The sequence below is a fragment of the Boleophthalmus pectinirostris genome, unplaced genomic scaffold, assembly GCF_026225935.1.
Source record: "Boleophthalmus pectinirostris isolate CB_2022bp ecotype Guang Dong unplaced genomic scaffold, ASM2622593v1 HiC_scaffold_8, whole genome shotgun sequence".
Lineage (NCBI taxonomy): Eukaryota > Metazoa > Chordata > Actinopteri > Gobiiformes > Gobiidae > Boleophthalmus > Boleophthalmus pectinirostris.
In genome coordinates, this window is record NW_026571515.1 from 16,578,091 (window position 1) to 16,595,654 (window position 17,564).

The following is a 17,564-nucleotide window of genomic DNA, read 5'->3' on the forward strand; positions in this document are numbered from 1 at the left end:
GGCGACTCTCTCTTTCTCAGGTGAGGTCATCCTGAACAGGTGTTAGACTTCTACTCTGTTTACTGCTGTTTTAGTTCAGTTTTCCTACTGGTTTAGTTGATGTCTGAAGCCCCCCTGGTTTTCTCCAATTAAAAGAGTGTTTAAAATATGACTTGGACCTTGTTGGCACAAGTTGGAACAGATTTAGTCCCAATTTAGCTGTGGATCCCTTTACTCCCATGATGTTATTCTTGTGGCAGTCCTTGGTTCTAATCCAAACTCCATTTCCCTTCAGCCCCTGTCTGCGTCTCTGTAGCAACAAGGTCAGAGGTCAAAGCCGTTGTCCTGGTGATGTGACAGCGGTGGGCTTGTTAATATTCAGCACAGCTCTAAACTCAACTCAAGAATTTCACCAGGGCCAATGTCAAAAGTTCTTCTGGAGTTAGAATAATTATTGTGCTTTAAATTTGACTTCTAAAAAACATTCAGTTACCTACAGGCCGGATTTGCTTGAGACTGTTTTAGGATCGCTTTTGTTCTGGTTATGTTGTTTATTTTGGTTTGTGTCCTAGTTTAAATGAATAGGCCTACAGTCATGGATCATTTTTATATTGTCACCATTTTATTGTGAAACATCCATATTCTGTGACATAAATCTCTAATAGTCCAAAGTCTGGGCTCAGTTAGCTTCAGTTAAAGTGCTACAACATTAATATTATAAACTCATCTGATTACATTTACATTATTGTCATCTCAGCATGTTTTACTTTCCTCATGGTCGACTAAGGCCTCCACTCTGCATTGAACGTCCAGTTCTCGTTTGTCTTGGTCCAGTCAAAGTTAAATCCAGTTCTGGACTGGTCTTGGTTCTGTTTCAGTGAAGTCTAAGACCACAATAAGTCCAATGCGTGACCAGATTCAACCCAATGAGACTCTCCTAGTACAGACTTTCCTATTAAATAGGTTATGAGAAAGACCAACCAGAACAAATCTCCACATGTATCTAAGTGTCCAACATAGTTGGACTTGTAGTGGTATTACTTACTGCTTTTACATTCAAATAAAAGTGGTCAAAATTTTGTTTATGGCAGTTTTTGGATCACATTTAAAATGTCCAAATATTTCCCTTGTCAATCATGTTGTTATTTTTTACTAATAAACCTCCAGGACATTCTGAAATGTCTTTTTTTTTGTTTTCCCGTTTGTGCAAGTTCAGCATTAGCTGTTAAACTACAGTTAAAATCATTTTAACAGAACACACAAACATATATTACAAACTCGGAGCATCCACAGTTGAGACAACATTATCTTATTTTTTCCATTTCATCCTTATTGTTGGTAATACTGGAAGGAAATAAGAAGTGAAAACATTCACAATAATCCATGATCTTGAGAAAGCTCTGCTGAGCAGGATTCTCCTGTTTAGACGAGGATCCAGGCTCAGATCTGGTCCACTGCTCTGACAACTTTGTGCTTTTGTGTTTTATTTTCTTTTGGAAAAAGGCTTTCGTTCTGCTTAGTTTATCTCAGTGTGGATGCTACTTTACAGTAAACTTCAACAACTTATTCACAGTGATGTCACAAAACAACAATAAATCTATGAAAGAAAAAAGGTAAACCAATGGCTGTTAAAGGGAACCATGCTCAGGACAGAGCGTCTTCAGCTGGAGATGGACAAGATGGCCGACGTGTCCTTGGCTTTGTCAAAGAAGATCGACGTCTCGTTGGACTTGAGTTTGATGTGGGCGGGGCTTCCCTGTGATGTGATTGGCTGGCACTCCGAGCAGCAACAGCAACAGCAATCCATAAACGCCTGGCCCAAAGACTGTAGACAAGACCAGACCAGATTAGATCCCCACATCATCTTCTCTCACAGTATTGAGGCAGGCTGATGAAGTATAAGCACACAAACCTCCTTTCTCTAGTGAATATTATTTCTAACACATGATGTAATACTCGTTATAAAGTGCACAGACCTTGCAGAGGCACAGCAGCAGCAGGGGAGACACTGCCGCCTTGAGGAACAACAGGAAGTGATGTAAGAGGGTGAGCATGGAGGACATTTCTGGGGTGACACTGATGTGGGCAGTTGTCAGGGCGATGTTGGTCACATATTCAGGCCCAATGCACAAAGCGTACACCACACACACGCACAAGAGGGCGCCATTCCTCTGCCGCTCCAAAGCCCTGCGCTGATTGGACGCTGCATCGTCGTGGTGACGTAAAGGCGACTTCTGAGTGGACGACGGAGTGACGTTACGACTCGCCATCTGACACAGGATGGTGAAGAGCACCGGCAGCAGGAAGTAACATCCAAAACACCACCACAAACGAGCCTGGGACAGAGGAGACAGACAAGACTGACATAACCAAGCTCACCTGTCTGTTGGGGCTCACCTGTCTGTCAGAGCTCACCTGTCTGTCAGAGGTCACCTGTCCGTCAGAGGTCACCTGTCTTTCAGAGCTCAGACAGTCTGTCAGATCTCACCTGTCCGTCAGAGGTCACCTGTCCCTTTGAGTTAACCTGTCCCTCTGAGCTCACCTGTCCATTAGAGCTCACCTGTCCCTGACTGATTGTCTGACTGAAAGTTAGTTTGCCCAAACGTCCCACTGTTCCTGAACACTCCTCTTTGTTGCTGTTTATTGTCATTTGTTTCATTGGGAAAGATTTTTTTTTCTCAAACGTGTCTCAGCTCCGTGTCCTTGCTGTAAATTGCTGCACATGGAGAAACACTCTTGGTTCTGTTTCTCACCTGGTGGTAGCGGAGCAGCAGTGAGTGCAGAGAGTCTGGGAGGAGCAGCGTCAGAGGAGACGATGTGGTGATGATGCAGGTATCGACCAATCGCCCACTGACGAGTGTGAGGGGGCCGGACTCCCACAGGAACAGCTCGGGAGATGCTAACGACAGAGCTGTGAGCCACACAAACAGAAGCTTGAACAGAACAGACCTGCAGCGTTCAACACGACCCGCGTCACATGACCTGTCTGAAGAATCAGACGCTGCCGAGGAGGTGGCCGCATGGAAACGGTCAATCCCCAAAACACAGAGAGTGAAGGAGGACAGGCCCAGAGACACCACCTGAAACAAACAGAGAACACAGAAGAGCCACACTGAGAAGTTTGTATCCGGATTGTTCCTGGAAGCCACTCACAAGAAGCAAAAACCCCAAAAGGAACAACTGCTCTGATTGGACTAAACAAATCTCACATCCTCACACTCTCAAACAGGGAAAGTGGGATTGAACCCTTAAATTTGACACACGTCAGCACTAAATTTGAGACTGTTTTATGTTTGTCCTTCCCAAAAAACAGGATCAGAGAAGATCACAATCAGGTCTATGGACACAGCAGACTCTGACCCCTCAGGGCCTTCTTATGGAGTCCCAAGTGCCACTTAGATTCAGAATCTCTTTTCTATGTAAATCCTGTTCAGGAGCAAACTGAGAGCATACAAGTGTTTGCCTTTCCTTCACAATGTGTGACATGAAAACTTGAAATAATGTTGAAATAGCGCAGCCTTTAGCAACATGGCCCAACGTATTGATGCTTTATATTGTATTTTATAAAACTGAACAGCAAAAATGTGCTGGAGAAAGGACAAATTTATACGATGCCAAGATCTTTCTTCTGTTCAGAAAGAGGCAGCCTCAGATACAGGATTTACTCAAGTCTGTAGTTAAATGCTTCATTAGGTCTGTTTTGAGGTGTAGAAAATAGGAGATTTATTTATGGGAAAGTGTGTGCCCCACCCACCTCCATATATGGGACCATGCGGCAGGTGATGTCAGGGAGGATCCTCCTGTCAGAGAGCTGGTTCAGCAAAATTACCGGGAGACACAGGACCAGAACCAGGAAGTCCCACAGACACACACTGGCAAGCAGGCAGTTCCACCCCGACCTCATGTAGTAGTTATTCCACACCACACACATAACCGCCATGTTTCCCCCGACCCCCAGCACAAACACCAGCCCCCCCAGCACCAGCATGGCCCAGCCCAGGACGGACCCCTCCCTCAGCGGGTACAGCGGGTTCCTGAAGCCTGGCTCTGAGGTGGTCTCATTGAGCACGCTCAGGTTGGAGGCGGAGACTGTCACAGAGTCATTCTCCAGGGACTGACCGAAGGCTGATTGTTGATCTTCCTCCTCTGCCCCTCGCACCTGACGCCGCGGCGTCACTACATCCAGGTCAAACATCTCCAAAAGAGGGTTCTCCGGGAACTGCCCCAACCACACCTGTTCTGGTTCCACCTGAGAGGAGGTTCTGCTCTGGTCCGAAACACTGTGCACTTCATAAACAAGAAGCAGGGCAGAAAAATACAGCCAGGATACAAAAAACTGAGCCATTATGCTACAAAAATTAAATTATTGCATTTAATGAAATAAAACTGGAGAAATATTTTTGTTGAAGCATTCAGTGTTACAACATTTTCAAAATATGGCCAAAATCTGTCACTTTTTAGTGTCCGAAAGTGTGTTCTGAAAGATTACAAATGCAGCAGCAATACAAAGCGGTTTGCATTAAAAATAAATTAGTTTTTCTTTAAGTTTGGTAAAAAGGCAAAGAAGTGAAAATCTAGATCTGGCTGCAAAAAGTGCAAAAAAAATTGCAATAAATCCGTAAATTCTGTCAAAATGTCCTGCGCAAATAATGAAATTTTATCCAGATTCTGAGGTTTTCCAAGTTGTCTCTAAACCTGTGTCTGTGGTGGTGATGGAGCTCCAGAGGAAAAGGGGGTGTCCGTCCAGCCTGTGTCCCAGATAGAGCTGTGGTTTGTGGGCAGTGGTGGTCCACAGACTGGGGTCCGTGCTGGAGCTCTGTTTGGGGAGGGGTCTGTGGGAACTGGGGGCTCTCACAACACGGCTCGATGGACGCTTTGTGAAGACACACACACACACACACAGACACACATGAGCTCACACATGCACACACACACACACACACACACATGCACACACACGCACACAAACACACACACAAACATGAGCTCACACATGCACGTGGGAACATAGGGCCCTCCAAAAGCACCATTGAGGCTTTAATGAGGGACAGGACCTTCCCAAACTGCTTTTGTTTTTGGTCAGAAGAAAAAAGAAAAATACGTTTAAAATATATTTAAAGCAGGCTTATATATATTTTAATAAATCTTTTACATGCACATATTTACATTAGTATTTCTCTATATGGGAGCAACTTCAACTACGCACTATTAATGGTACTCATGTAAACTTAGACTTAAACAAACTTTACTGATCCACAAGGGAAATTATTTGGACACAGTTGCTCACACATCACAATAAATATAATAACAAAGAGCAACAATATAAATGGTAATAATAAATTTGAAATAAGAAATACAGCAAAAGACTGGTGTCAAATATGGCATAAATATATAAAATATATATATAAATGTGTATGTACAAATAAAAATACTGACTAAAGTGCAAATGTGAGTAATAAAAGTAGAGATTAAGCTTTAAATAATTTGTGCATTGTATTCTGAAACAAGTTAAAAGTAGCAGCAGGCCTCACTGAGCTAAAAAAAAGACAAAAAAGTGGTCCACTGAATCAGAGAAGGAAATGGGTGGGGTCTAAAATGAGGAAAAAAAGGAAATGAAAAGGAACTAAGAAAGAATTGATAGGAAAAGGAAGTGAGGAGGGAGAGGAGGAGGAGGAATCTTTTGTCTCAATTCAGGTTTGGCCCCAAATAAATAAACGAACAGCAAAGGAGAGTGTGTTTATGTGAAAACGCTGCTCTCTGCTGGACACAAAGAGACCTGCGCTCACTTGATTTATGCTTATTCAATAGAAATAGTTAAAGAAGGACCTTAGGCTTGGGCGTTCATGTCGTTTATCATGTAAGGCTCAACGATTTGGGAAAAAATATCTAATTATGATTTACCTGACAAGCATTGCGATTGTTTTAAGGGATTCTGTTGACAGTTCACTTTTTAAACATGTCCAGGAGACAGAAATACTCAAATAGGCCAAGATCTAACAAACTAATAAATAATCACACTTAAGAACATGCTTGTATAGATCTTAAATGTTTATATGCAGAAAAAGACCTGACATTTTGCTGTTTTTTGGCAGAAATTATGTTACTTTTACTAATTGCGTCCATTCAACCTGCGATTTTCGATTCGATTAAAATTAATGAATTAAAATCATGTATGAAATGTCTTAAAAACAAGTTGAACTATGGCCTTTTATTTGTGTGTAAGTGCAAACGGAGGTCGCCAGGACTCCATCTGTTGGTGCACTAAAGGTTGAAGCTGTTATAATGAGGCGAACAAAAATATATGTTATAGTAGGGGTGTCAAACTCAAATTCACAGAGTCACAAAGTCATGGTCCAAACTAAATATTTATCAAAAAATTTCAACAACATCTGCCTGTTTTCTCTTCTTTCGAGATATGTAATTTTAAACCTTTTCTTATTAAATAAATATTTAATAATAGTTTTGCTTAAACACTGAATCCAGAACAAACATAAAAATAATATAATAATAACAACATTTTAAATAATGTCTCTTTAATGTCTCTTGTATTCTTTAATACATATTTAATATGATCTCGCCGGCCAAATATAATTATATCGCGGACCAAATTTGGTCCCCGGGCCTGAGTTTGACATGTCTGCTATAATATTGAAATTGGTTTGGAGCAGAGTGAAGGTGATTTAACAACTTCAGTAACAGTGAGTGTAATGAAAGGATTTTAAAAACATAATGGAGTCCTTCTGGTTTATTCACAGTAAGGGTATGGGTGTTAAAGAGCCCATATTACACAATTTTCTGATTGGTTATAAAGTTTCTTGATCAAAAACATACCTGGATTTGTGTTTTGTTTCATTCACACATGTTTAACGCACAAACCCTGCATATTTAGGCTCTCAAAGTCATCCTCTCGAGCGGAAAACACTCTTTTCCACCTTGTGATGTGATGTTATGTGGTAATACAGGAAGTGCTCCACTGTGCTTTTAAACTTTTAAACTCCATACATGTTAACAAGAGGTAAAGGTAAAGGGAGCTATTAACTTGAAAACTACCACTACATGACATCACAAGGTGGAATATAACACTATTGAGCTTTTGAGCTGTAGACAGATGAATAATAAATAAACTCAAACGTGTGAATGAAACAAAACACAATTATTTTTTCTGTGGGGCCACATGAGAAACAGAAAATATTGTGGAGGGTCAGCCCAAAATGCTTAACACAACTCTGCGTAATATTAATTTTATTTCTTTATAAAAAGCAGTAAATATCATTGTTTTGATAAGCTGATGAGACTGGTAATAGTTTATGTTATGACTAAGCAATGAAAAAGTGAGGTTGTCTTACAAAAAAAGTTATTAAAAAACACCTCTAAAATAAAAGCAATGCAGATTTAGTTGATGCATGAGGTAAAATGATAAAATATGTTTATTTTGTAATTCCAAATGAGCTTAAACAGGTCAGTCAGAGTCAACCAAACGGCCGTATGTGGCTCTGATCTGCTCTAACATGACTTAAAACTCACTAGAGTCAGCTCTGTATAATATAACATGACTTTCAAATATGTGAGGCAGAGCTGTAATATTTCAGTAAATACATTTTCTAGTGTGAATAGACCTCAAACTTCCCATTTTTGTGTCAACGTGCCTCTTCTCCATTTTCGGCTCTGCAAAGATAATTAGACTTCCTCTCGTCACTGTTGACTCTGAACTTGATATTTTCAAAATGTCTGTGATGAAAAAGGCAGCGCTTTGTGGTTTTTCAGACTAAATTTAACCTGAGCTTGAGGTGGTCCATAAAAGGGACGGAAACTCCAAGAGACGCTGAAGAAGTGATGAGTGCAGAAACCCGGGAGACAGTGAAGAGAGATGGAGAGAAGCAGAGCTGGTGCCACCGATGCTGGTTTTGTTAATCTCCATAATCTTTGCATCCTTCTACACAACAGACACATGCCCATATCAACTTAACCTCAAAACATCTCAGCTGTCCGGATGATGAAGGGTTTTCCAGCTCCTGTCTATTACAGATATTTTTAGTTTTGCCTAGTGTTTTTACAGCTGTCTGCGTCTGAACTATGAGCTCCATAATCCACCAGTCATGTACAAGAAAAACACATGCATATATTAAAACGCACTAGTCTATATATGGCCACGACAATATGTAAGGCTACAACGAACTGCACCAGGAAGGAACAAGGATTCGGATCAAAAGAGACAAAACGTAAAGGTGGAGATCTGTGGAGAGTCGGCATAGTGGAGTGGAGTAGGGCTGCTCGATTATGGAAAAAAATATTATCACGATTTTTTTTGGTCAATATTGAAATCATGATTTTTAAAATGATGATTATTTTAGTTACAGGATGCATTTATTCAGCATTTCTCCCTCTCAAAAAAAACCTAAACACTTTGTTTATGTAAATTTACGCAAAACTTTCAAATTGAAAATAAATATAGGCTACAAATATGAACCTTAGAGCAGTTTTGCAATGTATAAGATATAAAATAAATAAAATATACTTTGAACATGAAATAAGGCAGAAGAACATAAATGTATCCAAAACAAACCATATATCCAGCTGTTCTACAATCTCCATATTTTAAAAATAAAATAAATATGCTTATTTGTATAAATAAACCAAAATAAACTTTGTTACGCATTATCGTTTCAAATCGATTATATGAGTTTGGAGATCGTTTGACATGCAAATCAAAATTGCGAATCAAAATTTGATTAATTGCACAGCCTTAGAGTGGAGAGACCAACATCCAGAGGTGGGATCAAGTTGTTCCTTTGTAAGTCCAAAGTAAGTCTCAAGTCTTTGGGTAGAGTCCGAGTCAACTCTCAAGTCAAAGACAGGCAAGACCACGAGTCAGTGCCCACAGGTCCAAGTCAAGTCCAAGTCCGCTGTTTTGAGATTCAAGTCATTTCAAGACTTTAAAAAAACTAAGAATACAGCTTGTATTTTTCCATTTCAAATATATATATTTTTTACTAAATTGCACTACTTTTAAAGGGTTTCCTTTTTAAATTTCTTGAAAAGACTAGTGCAAATCATTACTCATAATCCTAAGAATTAATATTTATTTTAAAAGTGTTTCATAACTGTAATATCTTTGTGTTGTCTGCAATGAAAAGGATCATGATAGTTCCCTGTTTTTTAGTTGTCAACAAAAAAATGACTTTAAGCGAGGGAGCATGTAATCCAATTTATTGTGACAGACTCCAATATCATGGTTAGAGATTTAACGATACAATATCACATTATTTTGAGTCATACTTGAGTCCAAGTCCTCCTCCGCCAGTATCTGTCCATAACCAGACCAGAATACAACTTGAGCGTGTAACATATAAATAATTTTTAAGCTTCTAAGTAGGGATGTAACAATAACCAAAATATTGTGATATCGTATCGTCAAATGTCTCATAATAATATCATAGACTGTTTCAATATATCGAATTACAAGTTTCTAAATGCATGGTTTTATAGATGCAACAGCTTATAAACATAAGGAACTACATATCCCACGATTCACTTCAGCACAGACAACATGAAAAAATATGTTTTTTACTTTTCTGACAGTAATAATTCACACCAAAATCTTGTCCAGGTATTTTAAAAGCAAAAAAGTGTCCTATTTACAATTATATTTGCCAATCCAAAATATCGCAATAAATATCGTACCGTGAGATGCATATCGTGATAATATCATACCAAGAGATTTGGACATCGTTACATCCCTACTTTTAAGTAATGTTAGTGTAAGGATGGAGAACATTGGAGTATTGTGATTAAATGATGTTATATTTGATGAATCTAAAATCAAATTAATAAATGAATTGTTGTCATATATTTTTAGTTGATACAGACAAAAGGACACAGATCAATTATTTCACTATGGTAAAAGGAACTTCAGATTGGCAAAAGTGATCTAAAAGTCACCACCAGAGGCCGCCAAAACTCACACCGAGCACCTTTAAGAGCCCGCGTGTAGTAGTACTGTAACCTTTAGTTGTATCCACTACAGAGGGAAACTGTGAAAAAGCGCTCCCTCTTTGGTTCTGTCGTCTTAATTGATGTGCGGTTTTGTTGTTTTTGTTTGGTTTCTATGACAACAGGAGTGAACAGCTGACCGGTTACCGTGACGACACAGAGGAATCGACCAATCATGCCAAAGCACAAAGAGAGAGGGAAATATATGGAGGAAGGAAGGAGTAAAAGACTTGGACCAGAAACCAGTGGAACATTTTTTGGGTCCTGAATGTAGATTTATATTTTTATTTTATTATTATTACTGCTACTAATATTACGAATAGTATTTTATTTGCAGGTTTGGATATATAAACATAATAAAACTTTTAGAATGCATTTTGTGACTACTATTTGCAACGCAGTAGTGGAAAGTAATGAACTAAAAGTAACAAAGTACTGTATTTAAGTAAAAATTTTAAGTATCTGTACTTAACTTCAGTAGAATTTTTTATTATAGTTCGACATCTGCACAAATTTGTATGAAATCACAACAAATCTCTGTGAAATACTTCATTTTTAAACAAGTGCTTTAATATTTTTACCTAAGTAGATTTTTAATGTGACACTTTTTGTTTTACTTAAGTATTTTTCTTTTTTTTTTTTTTTGCCCTGGTATCTGTACTTTTACTTAAGTAACAAAACCAAGTACTTCTTCCATCACTGATGCAACGTTAAGTGACAGTTGTAGTAGTACCTGGAGGTAGTTGTAGTATTAGCTTGACTCTCACTTGTGCAGTGATTGACAGCTCAGATAACCTGTAGTAGTTGGAGTAGTAGTAGTACACGGTCTAGTAGCTGTTACCCGGAGAATGGAAGGAGGATTTTCTGGTGCAGTGAGTTCTTCCGGTTCCTGATCTCCAAACTGGTTCTGATCTGAGTCCAGCCCTGCACAAAACCCCAGCAGCCAGTTTATTTAGACACAAGATCAACCAAGAACAGCAGAGCACGCATAAAGAAACTGAAACAAAGAAACAGACTGGAAACACATGGAAAACAGCACACTGAGATACTCCACAGCAGCTGAAGTGACTCGGCCTGCTGCTAATACACCACTACTACCATAAATTACTCTATAATTACTATAGCTTCAACTGCAAAGTAATTATAGACATAAATATAAATACAACTCAACACATTTTTGCCTATAAGATGTACAGATTCCTTTCACTTGTAACTGTAATAAACTGAGAGTCAAAATAACAAGAAGAAACCCTATAAAATGTTATATTCACTTATTTACAATAATGAAAATAATGTTTGTAATGTTTCTTCTGCATGGCGCCTGTGCCGTCTGCTCCTGTAATCATTTCTAATCCTCATTATGTTCTAAATCTAATAGATACAAAAGTCAGCTGTGAGCTGCAGCTCTCGGAGGAAGGGGTGTGGGGTGGTTTTCTTATCGAGATAAAAATGTCTGTATCACTCATCATCATCACTGCACACTGACCGTATCATACTGACCTCGACTATTTTAGGCGAAACCGGGAACAAGGAAAACAGGTCTAAAAAAGATTAAATCAAGTCTACACTGTGGGCTAAACCAGGAACAGGGGCAAATATGGATTAGATCCTTCACCACGACTAAACCAGGTCCCAACCAGGACTCGCCCGGGTGTAACTAAGCAGAACGATTGAACTTCCTCCTCGTGTTGTTACTTGAGGCGTGTGTGAATCCGCCTTTTCTCGCACTTGTTCCACTTCCGGCTTTTTTCTGAAGTTTGTTCATTTTAAACTCGCTCCACGCGAGCGCGTGTCCGCACGTGCACACGCCCCTACCTCTGCACGGGAGCGCGCACAGTCAGTCCTGACCCGCGCGAGCCTCCGGACAGGACGCACAGACTTTGGCGCACGTTCGGACACTGAGCAGGAGCTCAGAGCGCACTTTTCAGGGACTACAACTCACACTGAAGGACTACAACCCGCGCGTCACGGGCCACTGGTTCGCGTGTTTCTGAGTCCGGAGCTTGCAGCGGAATGTTTCGGAGCTGAGCCCACCTGAGGACCACCTGCCCCGGCCCGCAGGATGTCCGAGTCCGCCTCCAGCTTCCTCCACATTGGAGACATCGTGTCTCTGTTCGCGGAGGGCTCTGTCAATGGCTTCATCAGTACTTTGGGGTAAGATCAGAGCTGGACCCGGTTAAAGTAGTTTTTTGTCTTGTTTGGCCTGTTTTGAAGTTTAGTCCTGTTCTGTCGGCTGCTGTAGTCTACCTGCACTGTGCGCCTTTGTGCTTCCCAGTCAATTCCTGTATTCTCGCAGATCCCTACTGTCTGTCACTGCAAACACACTTTTCACTGTAAACAAGAGCTACACTAGATCTTTATGGACTTACCTTAGACCTGGTGTCTAAAGGTACTATTTTATGTACTATGCTTATTTCTGATTTCTTCTCAGCTGAAAAGCACTCATGTAGCTGCCCATATACTGTAACTTCATCCAGTATGGAGCTTGGATGAGAGACTCTTTCAGCACATGCCAAGGTTTCCCAATGTGGGGTCCACTCTTCCTGTACTTTCATTTGCTCTTTTTCACTTGTGATGAATGGGTAGATCTGTACTACTGTAAACATGTAACTACAAATTCAAGTTAATAGTTGAATAAAAGCGGCAGAGTGGTCATCCTGGTCCCTGCCTGTGTTTACAGACCCACCTCAGGCCCACAGTAGGTCTTATCTTCAGTCCAGTTTGGATCTGCGGGAGTTATCAGGTTTATTGCTCTTATCACTGTGGAACTCTTCAGCACTAATTAACCACAGCCCAGAAGAACTGACTCTGCATTCATTCATTCATTCATTGTGCACAGGAGCAGGCTTTCCCATGAAACGCTCAAATCATTAAGACTGCACAATATAATGCCAAAATGATTGATGTTGCAACACACTAAATACATTGCAATAATTTCAAGGCTCAACGGCTGACAGAAAAGTAATGTTAAGTCCTAAATTTCTACTGTAGCTTTCATTTAATTTAGGGTTTGTTTTGGTTTAGTTTTTAGTGAACTGATAGATGCACAGTTTAGTTTCAGTATTACAGAAATTATTGTGTCAAAAAGTCGAAAAAAATAGATATGCATCGAGCTTGTTCAGTTTCGATACTGATCTCGATACTATAACTTTAAGGATCTGCAGATACCTTAAAACTAAAATAAAATAAGACAAAACTGATCCAACTGTGTCATGTAGCTATTATATAACTCTCAGGGAGCTACAGAAGAACTTTGTTTAACTACAAGTTCAAACATTGCAAGATTTTCTGGTCAGACTATGACAGAGCAAATTTTTTTGAATATATATTGCAGTATTATCGTCATCATCACAGTACGTAACAATCTTTTCCAATATCTGATATGTGTCCTGGTTGTGCTTTAGTCCCAGGCAGAGCTCAGTAGTTAGATGAGTAAATTTTATATTGACATTAGAGTCATTTTTATTTGTTCTATCCGTACACTTTATAAAGAATATTTACAGTCTATGGTTTTATCTAAAAATCAGTCAGACATTTCCCTGGTTACAACTAGAGATAAGACAAGATTTTACGCAACAAGAAATATATATATATATATTTTTTTAAGATTTTTTCAGAAGTTTACATTTATATTGGACATTAAAGTGCTGGGGAAGTACAATTTGAGGAGGTGTAAATACAAAATTCAGTGATATAGAGAGTAGGGATGTAACAATAACCGAAATATCGTGATATCGTATCGTCAAAAGTCTCACAATAATATTGTGTGCTGTCACAATATATCAAATTACTACTTTCTTTTTCTTAAATACATGGTTTTTACAATAGCGACAGCTTATAAACAGAGAGAAATACATATCCCGTGATTCATTTCAGACAACATGAAGAAATATGTTTTTTACTTGAATTCTTGGGATTATAATGGAAAAAATTCACGCCAAAATCAAGGAAGCAAAATAGATTCCCATCTACAATTATATCAGCTTCTCCAAAATATCATAATAAATATCGTACCGTGAGATGCATATCGTGATAATATCGTACAGAGAGATTTGGATATTGTTATATCCCTACTAGAGAGCAAAAATATTAAATCAAATTGAGGCCAAAATGGTCAACTGTAATACACTATTTATTATATTATAAATGAGTCTTTTTGTGTTGTGGGAATTGTGTCTCTTCTAGCTCCTGCCTATACTGTTTTGGTATTACATCAGTTTGCAGTAAAGTGAATGTAAAGTGTGAATTATTACTGTCATAATCCCAAGAATTCAAGTAAAAAACATATTTCTTCTTGTTGGGTACACTGAAATGAATCATGGAATATGTAGTTCCCGATGTTTATTAGCTGTTGCTACAATAAAAAAATGCATTTAAGCAAAGAAATTTGTAATTTGATATATTGTGACGCCCCACAGTGTTATTGTGAGACTTTTGACAATACAGTATCACAATATTTGGGTTACATCCCTAGTTTGCAGTTATCGTTGTAGCACTGCAGTAGACTAAGGGTAAAGCAACAAGCAGGTGAAACAGCAGTGATGGGAAGAACACTTTGAAAACGTTTGTAGTTACAGAATACTGAATACCTGAATACATGGTCCAATCAGAGTACTGCATTCTGAATACTTAGAATACCTTTACATCGAGTCACATTTAAATTACAGTGTAAAGACGCAACATAGGATTAGAAACAGCTTTACATTTGTTTCTCTGTATGTAACTGTCTTAACCATCACTAACTGGAGAAAGTAAAAACCACACATGTCTCACCACAAGAGCAGTGTCGTCTATATTTCTCACAAGTAAACATGCAGGATGAATCTTAATATACATGAGCAAATACCATAATGTATAACTTTGATTTTAGAAAAGTAAAAGTATTTGGAATGCCACCAAATGAATAACTATACTGGAATACAGTTACTTAAATTAGTATTCAGATTACATATTTAGTTACTTCCCAACACTGGTAATAGTATAAGTAGTAGTAGTAGTAGTAGTAGTAGTAGTAGTAGTAGTAGTAGTAGTAGTAGTAGTAGTAGTAGTAGTAGTAGTAGTAGTCAGAGATGGGACCAAGTAGTTGTTTTGCAAGTCTCAAGTAAATATCAAGTCTTTGACCTCAAGTCCGAGTCAAGACCCAAGTCAAATATAGGCAAGTCCAAATCGAGTCACTGGCCCATAAGTCCAAGTCAAATCCAAGTCAAGTCCAAAGTCATCTGCTTTGAGCTTCAAGTCATTTCAAGTCTTTAAACCAAAATACCAAATATAGCTTAGATTTTTGCAATTTATATGATTTTTAAACTAAAATGTACTTAAAAAAAATTTATAGTCTATTTATATATGAGTATTTATATGAGAGTTGTAGAAATGTAAATTTTTCTTTTCTAAATGTCTTGACAAGATCTTAGTGTGAATCATTACAGTCAGAATAGAAAGAATTCAGATTTAAAAGTGCTTTTCAGGTCTTCTCAAGTCACACACCTCAAGTCAGAGTCAAGTCCCAAGTCGAGTCCCAAGTCTTAGTCCATTTTATCAAGTCAAGTCTCAAGTCCTAAAAATAGTGACTCAAGTCTGACTCGTAGCAGTAGTAGTAGTAGTAGTAGAAGTAGTCGTAGTAGTCTGTTGTAGCAAGAGCAGTTGTACAATCGCAGTTAATGTACCACAGGGTGCTTTGAGACAGAAAAGGTCATTCTTCTGAGGAAGTGTGGTGAGACAGATTAGAACAGCCCTCCCTCACTCCCACTGAACTCTGGGAAATACAGCGAATACAAGACTTTAACGGGGCAAAAGTTTAGAATAAGTATATAGTATTTTAGGATGATTGATTTGAGGAAGAGAATCTATAGTTAATGATAATTAGTGAGTTTTTGAGTTAATTTGAGTGCCATCAAATGAAATCTATGGTGACGACTATATCGCAAAACATTACCAAAAAAGAAAATATGTGTACTACTGTATGAATCTGTCTGAATACCATTATGAATTAATTTGAACTTTTGTTTTGTAGTGTATGAGTGAGAGATACATGTGGGCGGGGGTATTGTCGGCTTTTATCATGTTTTGTGCGGGTGATGTGGCTGACCTTGGTCCAGGAGGGGTCTAAGGATGGAAATTAGCTTTTTCTACAGTCCTGCATATTTAAAAGTACATTACAGTCTTTTGTAGGGGTGTAACAATAACCAAAATATCATGATATTGTATTGTCAAAAGTCTCTCAATAATATCTTGGGTCATCACAATATATCGAGTCACAAGTTTCTTTGCTTAAATTCATTGTTATGGTGCAGCAATAGCTAAAAAAACAGAGGGAACTACATCGACCATGATCCTTTGCCCCATTTTCCTGCAAACTACATGAAGAAATAACAGTTCTAAGCACTTTTAAATCTTAGTTCTTTGGATTAAGCCTTGTCAAGGCATTTTAAGAGGAAAAAGTAGCATATTCACAATCCACACCTCCACAAAATATCACAATAAATATCATTACATTCCTAGTCTCTTGCATTATCTTGTCTTTTAATATTCATTGTCCCTTCAATAAATAGATACAAATACATATAAATAAAAAAGTTTCTTGAAGGGCCCATATTACGTTATTTTCTGATCTATGATGTTGTTTCCTCATCAAAAACATGTCTGGAGTTGTGTTTTGTTTCATTCACACATGTTTAACACACACATCCTGCATATTTAGGCTTTTAAGAGTTCTTCTCTCAAATGGAAATCTCTCTGTTCCACTTTGTGATGTCATGTGGTGATACGGGAATTGCTCCACTGTGTTTTTAAAATCCATACACCTTCACTACAATCATGTGGATGATTTCAGCCCTGGAATTGCAATGATTTAAGCCCTTGGTATGTTAAACAGACAGGAGCAAACAGAGAGGAGCATACAGGCAGGAGTAGACGGACAGGAACAGACAGACAGGAGCACCTTCACTAGAATCATTTGGATGGTTTCAGCCCTGGTATGTTTTTGAGGAGGTAACATTATAACATGACTTAAAGCTCACAAGAGTTGATATTGCATCATATAGGACATTAAAATTGCTGTGTAACATCAATACATGTACCGTATTAATAAGGACTAATAAGTCACTCTGGAGTATAAGTCCCACCAGCCAAAAAATGCGCAATGAAGAAGAAAAAAACATATATAAGTCGCACAGGACTATAAGTCGCCCTTTTTGGGGAAATGTATTTTGTAAAATCAGAGACCAGGACCCGACATTTCATCTTGAAAGGCAAGTTATAGTATAAATAGACAACATCAGGCTGAATAGGCTTTAATATGTTAAAGTAATATATTAACAGTTATTCAGATAATTATAGCATAAACAACAGAACATAAGTTTACCTAACTCACGATCTCACTCCAAAGCAGTAAATCCATTGAATTCTTCATCCTCTGTGTCACTTCTGCGTGACCTCCAGAGATAAACCGTAGATTCATGAGGTAAACAGTGCGCCGCTTCCTGAATCCCGACAGGATGGTTTCAGTTGTCACTGAAGCCCAGGCTTTGTCTATTCATCCCATGACTTCCAGGAAAGTTTCATGGTGCACCTGCTTGGTTGCCATGAAGCTCTGTTCT

At 38.6% G+C, this 17,564-nt stretch overlaps 2 protein-coding genes across 3 annotated transcripts in view; one reads left to right on the forward strand and one right to left on the reverse strand.

The window, feature by feature from the left end:
• Positions 1-579: 579 nt before the first annotated feature.
• On the reverse strand, positions 580-11,675 carry gpr37l1b (G protein-coupled receptor 37 like 1b). Its single transcript, XM_020922535.2, has 6 exons — positions 11,470-11,675; positions 10,811-10,893; positions 3,734-4,266; positions 2,733-3,059; positions 1,956-2,315; positions 580-1,804 (listed from the first exon to the last, which is right to left on the reverse strand). The coding sequence occupies exons 3-6, from the start codon at positions 4,172-4,174 to the stop codon at positions 1,640-1,642; spliced, it is 1,293 nt and encodes a 430-aa protein (XP_020778194.2). The 5' UTR covers positions 4,175-4,266; positions 10,811-10,893; positions 11,470-11,675; the 3' UTR covers positions 580-1,639.
• Positions 11,676-17,564, forward strand: part of itpr3 (inositol 1,4,5-trisphosphate receptor, type 3) — a 69,087-nt gene continuing 63,198 nt past the window's right edge. Inside the window, exon 1 of one of the 2 annotated variants that reach the window (XM_055165674.1) lies at positions 11,676-12,123. In XM_055165674.1, coding sequence (XP_055021649.1) covers positions 12,032-12,123 — 92 coding nt within the window. In that variant the 5' untranslated portion in view covers positions 11,676-12,031. The remainder of the gene's footprint in view (positions 12,124-17,564) is intronic. The other variant, XM_055165673.1, reaches the window with a different exon arrangement.